The sequence below is a fragment of the Juglans regia genome, chromosome 15 (assembly GCF_001411555.2).
Source record: "Juglans regia cultivar Chandler chromosome 15, Walnut 2.0, whole genome shotgun sequence".
Lineage (NCBI taxonomy): Eukaryota > Viridiplantae > Streptophyta > Magnoliopsida > Fagales > Juglandaceae > Juglans > Juglans regia.
The window spans coordinates 15221671-15236288 of record NC_049915.1 but is presented as its reverse complement, the minus strand read 5'-3'; the positions used below and the strand labels follow the sequence as shown (position 1 = coordinate 15236288).

At 36.6% G+C, this 14618-nt stretch overlaps 2 protein-coding genes and 1 pseudogene across 2 annotated transcripts; 2 read left to right on the top strand and 1 right to left on the bottom strand.

Annotated features, from left to right (window-relative positions):
• Positions 1-520: 520 nt before the first annotated feature.
• Positions 521-3524, bottom strand: LOC109021825 (40S ribosomal protein S7-like). The gene is made up of 6 exons (XM_035685997.1): positions 3407-3524; positions 2239-2322; positions 2055-2128; positions 1835-1958; positions 1171-1353; positions 521-880 (listed from the first exon to the last, which is right to left on the bottom strand). The coding sequence occupies exons 2-6, from the start codon at positions 2311-2313 to the stop codon at positions 761-763; spliced, it is 576 nt and encodes a 191-aa protein (XP_035541890.1). The 5' UTR covers positions 2314-2322; positions 3407-3524; the 3' UTR covers positions 521-760.
• A 666-nt stretch (positions 3525-4190) lies between these two features.
• LOC109021854 (pentatricopeptide repeat-containing protein At5g57250, mitochondrial) lies at positions 4191-8614 on the top strand. Its single transcript, XM_035685841.1, has 2 exons — positions 4191-8004; positions 8136-8614. The coding sequence occupies exon 1, from the start codon at positions 4564-4566 to the stop codon at positions 7924-7926; it is 3363 nt and encodes a 1120-aa protein (XP_035541734.1). The 5' UTR covers positions 4191-4563; the 3' UTR covers positions 7927-8004; positions 8136-8614.
• A 549-nt stretch (positions 8615-9163) lies between these two features.
• Positions 9164-12014, top strand: LOC109021855 (annotated as a pseudogene).
• The last annotated feature ends 2604 nt before the right edge of the window (positions 12015-14618 follow it).

Here is a 14618-nt window from a genome sequence, read left to right as displayed (position 1 = left end):
ATCCCTGTCCTTGTCTTGACTCCACCAATCATGTCTCAATGCAATGTGAGCATGACCGATACATGCTGCATATGGATTTCACGCGCCATCACCTCCTCTCGCTCAAACTGCCTCCCAATCTCTACCCTTCTCGTCGCCTCTCCAACCAATCATTGACGATTGCTTACCCATTAGTTTGTGTCACATACACCAGTGACAGAACCAACTGCCACCACGCACTACCACATATATTCATCCATTTCGGTTAAATATTATAAAATAGCTTTATAATATTTAATATTCATTAAAATGATTATATTTAATATTTATTAATATTTTAATTCTGACCGAAAAATCCCATGTTACTCATTTTGTGAATCTCATCAAGTTCAGGCAAGAATTCTTGGACGCCTTGATGCAAACCTGGCAAGTTTAATGGAAACAGCAAATTCCAAACCCCGGCAGTCTCCACACAAACAGACGGAGGTATATGCTATATAGACATCGAAGGCAAGCATTGTCACTACTAACAATTTAAGTGTGTGATTAAAAGCCTTGCCTTTTTGGGGAACATATAAAGTAAATAGGCAAACTACACTCAGCTAATTCAAGATTTAAATTAACCAAATCCTACATTTGCCAAAAGCATACAAACATAATGCCAAAAACAAGATCCATCATAAATATTTCCTGCTTCTAAACCAACTCATCAACAACAGATATTTTGAAAGTTCGCAGTGTTCTTTGACAATGATTAAAAAGTTCATACGGGTAGGTCTTTCTAGGTCTCTGTTACTGGATACTCAAAGGCAACATCTTTGCCAGAAAGCTTCCGGTAGACTGCAGAAAATGTATCAAGCTTGTATTCAGTGTTGTTTCGCTCCTTGGGGTCTAAGAAAACCTGTCCATACATAGCACAAATGTGGGATAAATACATGGAAGTAAATTTCACCAATACATTAACCAAGCTGATTGTAAGCTTTCAATTAAAATTTGACTCGAAATTACTAATCCAAATTCTTAACCCTTGTGTCTTTTTTAATAAGGTAATCCTTCCCTTAAGTTCATATTATCACTTGTTGGAAATCTGTTCAAAAAACTCACAACAAGAAACTCATCATGCAAGAGGTAATTTACCATTACACAACTTATCAAAAAATAATTTACCATTACACAACTGTAATGGGTTACCTTCATTATCTTGGATCCATCAATTCTATATCGGACACGCTTCCCAACAATCTCAGCAGGCAAGACAATATCCTCTAGCATTGCCTCATGAACAGAAGTGAGTGTGCGGCTGCGCGGACGTTGAGCAGCAGAACCTTTCTTTGGTGGCCTCACTATCCTCCGGGTGGCAATCAGGACAACATCCTAAAAGGTTTGAACGGGAGTAAATTATGGGATATCAGCACCATGACCATTGATATATGCCAAAAGGGCAAAGATGCAGACATTTTAGGAAGGAATTGAAAAACTCAATCACTTCAAACAAAAATGTTATCTCTGGGTAGCTCATACTTATTCTACATGAAATATTTATACACAATTGGAATATAGCTCAACAGAAAGTTAAAATAACGAACACAGGAGAAATTTTAATTTGCTAGCAGTCAATCATCTGAAGAAAACCAAAGAGAAAGCACAGAAGAGACCATAAATTAAAAGAGGGTATAGGAAAATAAACAAAAGAATATATATAAACAACACTACGCGACACAACATTATAGTTTGAAAGTTTCTACCACAATGCCATTTGCTCTGGACCAAAAAGCCAGCATGAAATTGTTTTTTTTTGGATAGGTAATCAGAATGAAATTGTAGGACAACCAAAACATTTAAGTCTTTTTATTACCTTGCCACTAAACTTCTTCTCAAGCTCTCTCACAAGCTTAGTATGTATCTTGCGGAAGGCTTTCCTTAATCTGTAGGGAACATGAATGATGACAGCCTTTCGATTCCCAAGAACATCGACTTGACTGTTATAGAAATGTAAGAATACTGGTCATCTGAAGGGCAGAAAGTCAATAAACCAAATGGTTGCAACCATAAACAATCCCATATGAAATTCTTACACTGCCGAATTTATGTAAAGATCCTTCAGGTCACTTTTCAGCTCCTGGTTGGTATTTTCCAAATCAAAAAATGCCTGTGGGATATAAATGAAAGTTCATAACCACAAGTCAACATGATGGGAAGAGATTATCAAGTGCAATGGCTTCAGGATTCAGGAATATCATAAACAGTCACAAAAATTACCTGCGCAACTGTCTCTTCAAACTCGGTGGGCTCAGCATCTTTATCTTTGTGGATCTTCTTCCTTGAAGTAAACATGTTGACAGACTAGCTCAAAAATGGGCCCAAATGAGAGGGACATAGACAGGAATTTAATAAGTACAAATATCAAAATATATCAAATTATAATAAGAATTTGAAAAAAGGGACCTCTAAAATGAACTTATTTTGGGATGTATCTACGATAAACATACTGATTACATCATATGTTTCGGGTTAAAAAAAAAAAGAAACAGTTGCACAATCCTCCATCAGAAATAAAGGCCCCATTTTCCAACAACCACGAAGGGGATTAAAAAAACTAGGGAACTATAAAACCATCCCTGACACCAAGCACTGGTTTTTTTTTTTATGGCACCGGGTGTCTAAGAACAGCATCCTGACTAATCCCGGTGGTGCACAGGCCCTCGCAAGGAGTTTCCCTCAAGTGCATCATGGATAATTCAAAGGAAAAATCCTACAGTCCGATGGACTCTAAAGATTGTTTGCACCCAGTGGGATCCAAACCTCCAAGCACTGGGTTGAAAGAATAATATAGTCTTACTACAGAGATTGATAGCCAGGATATGGATAATCTATAACAGCATATAATATGGTCTTTACACAACCCAACACAGTCATAAGATTTCAATTGTCACGAACGCATTGCTAGGGTACCTACCATATGGTCCCTACCCGGTTGTTTGCCTTTAGAGAAAACCGATAGAAAAAGCTCGAATCCTCATGCTTTATATAATTGAAATACTTGTATTGTATGGCCAATGCTAATTTCCATCATAATTTACCATCGCATTATGTTGTATCCAAAAAAAGGGTCCGTTTCTTACAAATGTCATTTACAGTAACAAAAATACAATATTCATATTTCACTTATATTTCCCTCTTACAGTTTCTCAAAAAGCAAACAAAGCGATATATAGCGAAAGCAATTATACGCAAGAAGCCTTTTTCGAACTCGAACACAAAAATCAGAGACCAAATTGCAAAATAATGATAATGAAACAAAAATTATGCACGAGTAAACTGAGAAAAAGAACACAGAAATTTTCTAGGAATTTCCCCGTAAACAAAGAGAAAATAACTGACTCCTAACATAGAGAATGCTTTACAGATATATGGGTTTGAGATTCACCAGGAAAGGAAGCGATGGTCCAAGAGATCTGCAGCTGAGAGTGAGAGTGCCAAGATAAAGCTCTGGTTTTTGCCTTTATGCCGGATCAGAGAAACCCTAAACTAGTAGATATAACTTATTATAAAGGGTCTAATGAAGGGCTACGATGTTTCCGTGGTAATCTTTAAACGGTTCAGATTACGCGACGGGATAACAGGGGAAGTGGAATCTGAGCCGTCCGGGTTTATCAACAAGGCAGTGGTTATTGAGACAAAGGTAACATTGGCAATATATGAAAGGGAAAATGATTTTATCTTCTCATTTTCATCTTGTGTATTTTATTTTATTTTTATTTTTTTTAATAGTCAAGGAAATGGTTATTAGTGATATTTTTGTAAATACTTAAATATATTTAAAAATATTTAAATATATATATATATATATATAATTTGCAATAAGAGTATGCCCAATAGTACATGTTGGATGGCACGATGACAAGATCGTATGACTAGAATTATGAATCTGACACAAATATGATATGAAATAAACGTATTTAAGTTTAATATAAATAAGTTTATATAAAACAACTTAAACAGGTTGAAGTGATTTAAATGAGTCGTATTCGAATTAATCTAATAAAAATTAATTAATATACAAGTTAAAAAGGTTGTGTCGGGCCACTTGTTAATTAAATGGTTCGGATTCAAATTTTAGGGTTGAATCCATTTAATTAGACAGGTCGGATATATATTGATTTATATAGCCATGGCCATAAATGGAAAATTGTGAAGCCCAGCCCATTTCAGATAACTTTGCCCCTCTCTCTCTCTCTCTCCCTCCCTCCCCTACGCCGAACACCCTTGCCCATCTCTTCAATGCTGCCGGTCACCCTTTCCCGCACCATCCGACCAGCCCCCAACATCTTTGCGTAAAGCACCTCCCCTCCGATTTCTCTACCTCTCTCACACTTTCTTTCTCTCCTCTCCATGTTTGTCGTCGTTCTAGCAATCACCGTCGCTGTCCACGTCTTGCCACCTCAAGTCGCATGTAGCCCTCTCTCTGCACTTGCAAGTAAGCCCTTCAGATCGCAGAAGACTTCCCCCAGTTCCACACTTCAACTCGAGTTCGTGTCTTCTCCAACCTAGGTTTCTAACACAAACAGTCACAAAGGCCTGCACATGAGTCTTCGCGTTAACAGCAACAACGTTGTTCGGCAAAGTTCAAAGTTCCATGAACAAATATTTCCCACTCGCACCAAATTCTTTCGTTCTTCTTCTTCCTCTCCTTATGATAATCATAGTAATAATTTCCCTAAACTCCCGCCTCTTCAAACCTTACTCAAAAGAGGCTTCTCCCCCACTCTCAAGTCCATCAACCAATTCCTTCTCTTTCTCTCACAAACTCACAGATTCAACTCAATCATCCACTTCTTCTCTCAAATGAGTTCGAACCAAATCAAAGGCAACTCTCGCACCCACTCAATCTTCGCATGGGCCCTCCTCAAATCTCACAAATTCGAAGAAGTTGAGCATTTCATGGAGACCCAGGAGACCACAGCTTCTAATTTCCCCACAACTCGCATGTGGGATTCCATGATTCAAGACCTTTGCGATAAAGAAAACGACCCAGAGAAAGCTCTGTTCGTCTTACGTTTTTGCTTGAGATATAGTGGTATTCTGCCTTCTTCTTTCACTTTTTGTTCATTGATTCATATGTTTAGCTCTCAGGGAAACATGGGTAAGGCAATTGAGGTGCTGGAGTTGATGACAGATGAGATAGTTAGTTACCCTTTCGGTAATTTTGTTTGCAGTTCCGTTATTTCTGGGTTTTGTAAGATCGGAAAGCCGGAACTTGCGGTGGGGTTTTTTGAAAACTCCGTGAGTTCGGGAGCTTTACGGCCTAATGTGGTGACTTACACGGCGATTGCGGGTGCTCTTTGTAAGTTGGGTAGAGTGAATGAAATTCGTGATTTGGTTTGCAGGATGGAGATGGAAGGATTGGCATTTGATGTTGTTTTTTATAGCAGTTGGGTTTGTGGGTATATAGCGGAAGGGGATTTAAAGGAGGCGTTTAGAAAGAATAAACAAATGGTGGAAAGAGGAATCGAGCCAGATGTTATGAGCTATACTATACTAATAGATGGCTTGTCCAAGCTTGGGGATGTGGAAAAGGTAGTCGGTCTTTTGAATAAGATGAGTAAAGATGGAATAGAGCCCAATTTGGTTACGTACACTTGCATCATTTTGGGATTTTGCAAGAAAGGGAAAATGAAGGAAGCGTTTGCTATTTTCAAGATGGTTGAAGTTTCGGGAATTGAAGTTGATGAATTTATGTTTGCAACTTTAATTGATGGCTTTTGCAGGAGTGGGGATTTTGATAATGTCTTTCATTTGCTCGATGAAATGGAGAAGAGGGGGATTAATCCAAGTATCGTGACCTATAATACTGTGATTAATGGATTGTGCAAGTTCGGGAGGACATCTGAGGCTGATGAGCTCTCAAAGGGCATAGATGGAGATATTATTACTTACAGTACACTGTTACATGGGTATATTGAGGAAGAGAATACAGCGGGGACTTTGGAAACAAAGAGGAGATTGGAAAAGGCTGGAGTCTGCATGGATGTTGTCATGTGTAATATACTCATCAAAGCACTGTTTATGGTTGGGGCTTTTGAAGATATGTATGTGATCTACAAGGGAATGCCAGAAATGGGTTTGGCTGCAGATTTCGTTACTTATTGTACGATGATTGATGGGTATTGTAAAGTAGGAAGAATTGACGAGGCACTTGAGATATTTGATGATTTTCGGAGGACATCTATTTCTTCAGTTGCATGCTACAATTGTATTATTAATGGGCTCTGCAAGAAGGATATGGTGGATATGGCCACTGAAGTGTTTATCGAACTCAATGTTAAAGATTTAGCTTTGGATGTGAATACCTATATGATGTTGATCAAAGCAATTTTTGAAGCAAAAAGTGCGGATGGGGTTTTAAAATTAGTTTGCAGGTTGAAGAATCTGAGGCCAGAAATATATTGTATAATGTGTAATGATGCTATCTTGTACTTGTGCAAGAGAGGTTTTCCTGAGACTGCAAGTCAAGTGTACATAGCAATGAGAAACAAAGAATCAACTGTGACAAGCAAGTCTTACTATTCAATCTTAAAAGGGCTTTTTAGTGTTGGAAAAGTGTCATTGAGTCAGCCTATTTTGACTGCATTTCTCAAAGAATATGGCTTATCTGAGCATAGGGTAAGGAGGATAGTAGCACACTACCTGTGTCTGATGGATGCTGATGGAGCGATTCAGGTTCTTGACAGAATCAAGGATAATAATTCAGCTGTCACTTTCCCTGTTTCGCTTTTTAAGGAACTTGTAAGGAGTGGTAGAGTTTTAGATGCATATAAGCTTCTTGTGGAGGCTGAAGAGTATCTACCCCTTATGGATGTGGTTGATTATTCAATCATAGTTGATGGACTCTGCAAGGGAGGGCATGTCAATAAGGCCTTAGATGTTTGTGCTTTTGTTAAAAAGAAAGGGATTACCCTAAACATCATCTCTTATAATTCAGTTATAAACGGGCTGTGCTGCCAGGGTCACCTTGTTGAAGCATTTAGGTTATTTGATTCATTGGAGAAAAATGGTTTAGTTCCCTCTGAAATAACATATGCTACATTGATTGATGCATTATGCCGGGAGGGGTTTCTGCTAGATGGCAAGCAGTTGTTTGAGAGAATGGTTCTCAAGGATTTTAATCCAAATACACGTGTTTACAACTCATTGATCAATGGTTATTGCAAGTTCGGTAGAATGGAGGAAGCCTTTAGGCTTCTGTCTGATATGGAGATTAAATGCCTAAAGCCTGATGAATACACTGTTAGTGCTGTTATCAGTGGCTATAACCAAAAGGGTGACATGGAAGGGGCCCTTGTGTTTTTCATGGAGTTCAAGAAGAAAGGCATATCTCCTGATTTCTTGGGTTTCTTGTATTTGATCCGAGGTCTATGTGCCAAAGGAAGGATGGAAGAGGCCAGGAGCATCTTGAGAGAAATGCTTCAATCCCAGTCTGCATTGGATCTTATAAACAAAGTTGACACTGAGGTTGAAACAGAGTCGATAGGAAGTTTTCTTCTTGTTTTATGTGAGCAAGGAAGTATCCAAGAAGCTGTTGCAGTTCTTGACCAAGTTGCTTCTGTGTTTTTCCCAGTCCGAAGATGGTACAAGGCTTATGATAAAAAATTAGATGCACCATGCAATCTTTATGAACAGGAAAGAGTTGATACGGTTGCATCAACTTCTGTAAGCTACCCTTCCAAAACTGATTTGGGATATGGTCGTTCTAACATAGAAGAAGTAAAGAAAGCGATGGAAAGTTATGATAGGTTAGTGAAAAAATCTCAATTTCATAACTTCGACTGTTACTATTCGATCATAGCTTCACTCTGTTCAAGAGGGGAGCTGCAGAAGGCTGGTCGATTAGCAAAAGAAATGCTTTCTAATTTGGATACATCCCTATTAATAAAACTGGAAAAGTAGTGTTTGTTTAAACGAACTCGCAGCTTCCTCTACCTTTTACGCAAGACAGGAACAATGTGTTACTGCCTGCAGCTGCAGGTATATAGATTCTATTTCCCTATGTTTTCCTTCCTCTTTCTTAAAAAAAAATCCCAATGTTTTTAAGTTTTTATATAAGCAGTTCCTTTTTCCCCCCCTAAGAAAAATCAAAACTTGATTCACATTTGCAGAAGGAAAGGGTTTACAGAGGATTGGGGAAAAGCTCCGAATAAAGCATACAACAATCGGACAAAGTGTCAAAGAGTAGAGAATAAAGCTCAGTACAGAATTTGTAAATCTTGAATAGAGGCCCTAAAGCAAAGTTGGCCCAAGGACTACTAGTAAATTAAGAGCATTCTATTTCTTGCATATTGCCAAGAAGGCAGCGATCGCGTGTAACGGTAGCAATCCATGCATGCAGGAGCCGCGGGGGGGAATGCAGAGTAGGGTGTTGGGTAAGCTTGAATCATGTCCAGTTCTCTACAAGGCTCTTGATTGTTGCATTTCAAGTATCGATCTCTAGGAGGTACTGTTCGAGTACGCTTTGCATCGTTTAGATTTCTCCTTTTTATCCCCATGCTATTAATTAAAGGGGTAACCATGCTATTATCAAAGATGGTAGAAAGCCAAGAGTAGTGGAATGTTGGATTCATTCCGCCAATTACAATTATATAAGATGGCTATGGTGACTAATTATTACCTGTTCATAGTTGATTTACTTGATAAAGGGCAATTTTGAAGTAACTATTATGTTGTTGATTATTAAATGCTTTTGAACATAGTACAGGGGCATTTTCTGAGGGTTGTTTTAAGAGTCCATGTCCTGTTGATAAAAAAAAAATCTTTCTTTGTACATGAGTATGGTCGGTTTCATACTGCATATAAAGCGCAAATGGCTATGGTGGTAGGAATCCAGTTTTGGACAGGTGGTAATAATGCTGCATTTCCTATTTCCTCAGTGAGGATGCCTCAAGTGGCAATATGATATCACATTTCATATTTGAACCTTCATGTAGTAGAGAGTTTGTGATTTCCAACAGCACAAGTGGTGTGATGGTAACATGGCGTTACCGTGTTACCAATTTTACCTATTGTTTATTTTGCAAGTTGAGGTGCCCCCTCTCTTCAACCTATAACGTCCCAATGAAAGGCCCAAACCACATAGCCTATACTCCAAAAGGACTAGTCAATGATACAATTGGAGCCCCATTAGAATCTTATAAAGAGCAAGAACTTCTCATTCTCAAGCAATGTGGGATCCCATACACAACCTACCCTTATCCATATCATATGGGGTATCACACTTCCAAAGTTGCAACTTCAGAGCTATGGAGAAACAGTGTATTGCACTGCTACTGATATGTTAAGCAGGTGCAACCGTGGAGAGGGCCCACATGAAAGATTCATAGCTGTTGTAGCATGGAGCATTTCCACTCTTCGTCCTGTGAAATTTGGTGTTGCTCCTTACAATCCTGTTCTGGGAGAGACGCACCATGTTTCAAGGGGAAATTTGAATTTTATACTTGAACAGGTATTTGTTTTACTTTATTAGCAAGCGGAAATATCGATGTTCTACTTGAGTTTCTTATTAGCTTTCTACAACTCTCTAGAGCAAACAGTGGAAGGGTAACATTTATAACACACTTGGCTGTCTCAAGATTGCCACATTTAGTACCAAGCACTTATAAAGGCCTGGCCATACTCGATCTTGATGCAAGAACAGCTTGTCCTGGTTTGAACAGCAGATTTATTTGTGTTTTCCCTTACTTTGGCTGCACTCCTTGTCCTGTCTTCAGGTTTCGCATCACCCACCGGTATCTGCACTCCATGCAACCAATATGGAAGAAAATGTCAAATTGACTTGGTGTCAGTGTACCCCCAAATTACATGGTACATGAATTTTAGTAGAGTAATTATTATGATTTTACTTTTTTCTGAGCAAGTACATCTTTTTAATGTGATGTAAGTTGAACCATGGCCATTCATTTGTATCTGGAAAAAAAGGCTTTGAAATTGTGAACTAATTATTTGCCGTATCAAATTGGGAAATTACGGTCCATGTGTGGAACTTACCTGTTATCTTTCCCTTGTATTGTCTGTAGATGCAAGCAGAAGGCAGTATATGAACCTTGAATTTACAGCTGTAGTTTTTCCAGGAGTTTTTTACACCTTTCTTTTGTAGTCCTTTACCACCCCTACTTCCACACCAAGATCAAGATTTCTTTAAGTGATGCATCTATCTACCTGATATGTTTATGGACAGTTCGATACAGAAGGTTTTTAGAAGGGACAGATTCTGGTTTTTTACTATATGTTTTTTGGGTGTAGATGGGATCAGATTCTGGTAGTATTGATCGATAGGAATATTTGATACAATTGTATACTTTTATTGCTATTTTTACCTTAGTGTTGATCCAGAGTCTCTCTAGTATATTGTCCAACAAGAACTGCCCAAGTAAGGATATATTTCTCTGCTTTTTTTTGTTTTGAAGTTCACTTACCAAATTTTCGAATTCTTGTAAATGATTCAACGTATGCTATTTTAGTTTGAAAAATTTAGGATTCTTGTGCACAGCACAGGTCTATGACATTGACTAGTGGAGATAACATTGTGCTTTGGCTACAACATATATTATATTTCTCTTCCTTCAAGCAGTAGGTACTTGCATGTTTTGAAAAACCAATATAGGTACTTCAGTGGAAGCTGTGTTGCAGGGAAAAAGGCAGCTGAAGCTACTAAATCATGGAGAAACTTATGTTATGAATACGCCAAGTCTATCAATCAGATTTCTTCCAGGTCCTGGGACAGATTGGGTTCGGGTTGGCAATGTCAGGATCCAGTGCCAAGAAACTGGTCTGGAAGCTGAGTATTGTTGCAAGAGCAGTTCTTTTATGTGGCGCAGAGGAAATCATTGATCTATTAAAGGGAAGATATTCGAGTCATCAACTTATTTTACTTATAAAAAAAAAAAGATATTCGAGTCATCATCGTTGAAGACTCTTTATGAGATTGATGGTCACTGGGATAGGTACAAGTGTCTTTATTCTCCTTTCTTGCTATAAAGAGTACTCAATTCTCTAGTAAAATGCTACCTTTTCATCTCCTATCGCAGAATTGTCAGAGTGAAGCACATCAATAGTGGGGAACTTACAGATATATACAATGCAAAAGAAGTCATTTCAAGGCTGAATGCTACTATTGTCAAGGATCCTAATGTAATTCACTTGTGAAACCCTCATCTCTCTCTCTTCCTGTTTTTTCTTTTTGTCTTGAGTATGCCTTTCATAAAACATAATAGGAAATAATGGCCTTACCATTTAGTTTCAAGCACATTACGACTGCAACTTGTATACAAACACTTGTAGCATTACTGAAGTTATTGATAATCCAAAATTTCTATGTAGAATCCCACTCCTTAACACAATCTAAGCTGGGCCATTTTTTGAGGTATACTGAGCTACTAAAAGAACTGCATGCACGAATCATGTCTGTTGATGATGTTGTTAATCAATAGTTAGGCACGTAGTTGTTTTGTCTTCTAGTAAAATATACATGTCAGGGACGTGTACGCAAAGATGGATGCTAAATTTCATGTACATTTTCAAGTGAGTCTTTGTGTGTATCTGAGTATGATTTGAGATTGTCTTTCTGCCAATAGGAATTGTGGCCAAGTGAATCAGCTGTGGTGTGGAGTGAGGTGAGCCAGTGCATCCTGAGCAAAAGACTGGGAGAAAGCAAGAGAAGCAAAGACAACTGTTGAGGAAAAACAGAGGGAGCAAGGAAAGTTGGGTTCCTAAGCATTTTACTGTGTCTCATAGCAAGGAAAATGGGTGGGATTGCTCACCTATTCAGAGCCGGGTCCCACCAGGGCCCATTGTCGTGCCCCTTTGACTGACTGTTCAGATTACATCAAATTAGTTTAGTTACTTGCAAGCTACTGTTAGTATTATGAATTTCTGAGAATTATAATATCAAGATATCTGCCTCACTTGTACCTGATTATAATGAGTCCTCTTCTTTGGTGGCCGAATTAAATGAATTTGGTCCCATCTCCAAGCATTTCTATACAGATCTTCTTCTTCTTTTTTCAACAATTAGTTGAAGTTGGGCTAATGAATGCATCATTGCTTTGGTCCTTACGAAGTTTATTTAGACCCTTTGAAAACCAAAAAAACTGTAACCTACCATGAAAATCTAAGTAAAGGATTAGTTCAGAGAAATTATATAGCTGCTTTTGAAATACCACAAGATTTTACTCAATATTATAAAGGATTACACGACAAATCAGATAAGATCCTTTGCAAGAATGATCTGTCTGTCCTTCGAGTGATGTTATTCTTGTTACTCCTCCATTTATGAATTAAAATCTCTTGAGAATTGTATTGCTTTCAAGTCTAAATGGTGTTATGCGATTTTTAAGATCAATTTAAAATATTATTTTTTAATATTATTATTGTTTTAGAATTTGAAAAACTTAAATTGAGATTTGAAAAAATTGAATTGTTTATTATATTTTGTTTGAGAATTTAAAGTTGTAATGATGAGATGTGATGAGAATTTTGTGATCTCATTTCATTTGTCAAACTTAGCCATTGAGGCTGGTTTGGAGAAAGATATGAGATGATAATTTTATAAATAGTAATAAAATAATTTATGAATAGTAATGAGATAGTTTGAGTTGAATATATTTTAAATTTTGAAAAAAATAAATAAATAAATAATATTAAAAAATTTTAATATTATAATTATATAGGCGGTTTGGAGCATGGAAGGTGGCATGCAGCGTGGGTGGTGCGTTGTAGTCGGCGTGTGGCTTTTCTGACATGTTTTTAAATCATAATTGCCCTTTGAGAATCCGTATCGTCCAATGATTGACCTGGCAAAAATCCACTCAAAATGAATGCTGGAATCCTATTGGCTTAGATCTTAGGATCTAGAGAAGGGATCACTTGATGTTAAAGGAAAAATGTAGAAATAATAGCATGGTGATCCAGTCCTAATTGGGCCACACAGTAGGTTGCTCTAGGGCCTTTTTTTTCCAAACTCCTTAATTCATTTTATTTTAATTTTTTAATTTTTTTACATAAAATAAAATAAATAATTTAAATTTTAAAATAAAAATAATATTAAAAAAATTAATTTTAATAATATTTTATTTAATTATTTAATTTTATTTAATTTTATCTTATCTATAAAAATAAATAAGTCTCGTTTGTATTCGTAACATATTTCAACCCATCTCAACTCATCTCATCTCATCATTACAACTTTTTCAAATTCTCACATAAAATATAATAAACAATTCAACTTTTTCAAATTTTAAAATAAATTTTCCAAATTTTCACATAAAATATAATAAATAATTCAACTTTTATTTTACTATTTACAAACCATCTCAATCCATCTCAATTCATCTATAAATCCAAACCACTCCTTAAAAAATTTTTTTGGATCCATTATCTCTTGCCCGAATTCTCAGGATTTAAATGAACACAAAAAAGTTAGGGCCCCAATTGGCTCAGACTTAATTGGCTGCTTTTTTCGTCTCTTTAATGGTCTGTTTGAGGTTTGACCATTTGTCCAAGAACTTTGGTATTTATCATTTTTATATATTATATATCATATTTATTTTTATTTTTATCTTCTTTTTATTTTTATTTTTTTAATTTTATTCTTCTTAAATTAGTTGAGTTCTTGTACCCATCATCACATATTACATATTGGTAAGATAAAAAAAAAATTAAATAAAAAATAGTTATGATGTGTATTGTGAAGATGATGAATAAAATTTTTCTTTATTAAAATACTCTATAAATTTTCAAAAATGATCATCAGATTTAAGATGATATCAGAATAAAAAACTTAAATAGTCGTTGAATTATCTCATGTATAATGAAAAGAAAACAAGCTTTCGATTCTCGAGTTGGAAATGGTACTAGCTAGCTATCAGTTTTTCCTCATTCTATCAAGATGATTACAATTTACTAGTATCGCACCAATTAATGCATGCATTTTCAAAGTAAATCGACAGCAAGTAGTACTCAAAGATCAAAGAAATATTATTCTTCATCATGAATTTTAATTTTATCATCTCCTCAATGACATTAATTACTTGGTGTCATGTCACATTTTAACTAATGTTTTATTTATGTGCATGATTCATTCACCAATTATATATGTTGGGCCTCTCTCAATTTCAAAAGTTAGCTCAAGAGATGAGCATTTTTCTCGCACTTAGACCACCAACTGTTTCCATAACCGATGCATGTCACATTTTAACTAATATTTTATTTATTTCCCTTACAGTTATACACTGATCACCAGCTCCTTCTATAATAGATATGAGACAATCTCAATAATCTCCCCCTCACACATCAAGCTTTGGATATAAGGAGCAGCTTAATTGTTGGGCTTGAAACTGTTGGTAAACTAGGGCTCTGATATCAATGTTTGGTGGTTTTGGACATTTCTCAAACTTAAAAACTAGCTCAAGAGTCAAGAAGTGGGGCTTTTACTCACATTTATAAATTGACCACCAATTCTTTTTATAATCAACATGGGAAAACTCCAACAACATGATCATTCCTTAACTTCGCTGTGTGGTTGACATTCCTGCCCAGAATGTGTCTCTAACATAGGCCGGCACCCAATAATGTCGATTACTATATAGTGA

What these genes read in the sequence shown, in the direction of transcription:
- LOC109021825 (XM_035685997.1), bottom strand. Translation starts at nt 2,313, where the DNA reads ATGTTTACTTCAAGGAAGAAGATCCACAAAGATAAAGATGCTGAGCCC. An exon ending in CTTTACATAAATTCGGCAGT is followed by an intron (nt 1,959 to 2,054) that starts GTAAGAATTTCA and finishes TTTCTATAACAG; the next exon opens with TCAAGTCGATGTTCTTGGGA. An exon ending in ATGGATCCAAGATAATGAAG is followed by an intron (nt 881 to 1,170) that starts GTAACCCATTAC and finishes ATGTATGGACAG; the next exon opens with GTTTTCTTAGACCCCAAGGA.
- LOC109021854 (XM_035685841.1), top strand. Translation starts at nt 4,564, where the DNA reads ATGAGTCTTCGCGTTAACAGCAACAACGTTGTTCGGCAAAGTTCAAAG.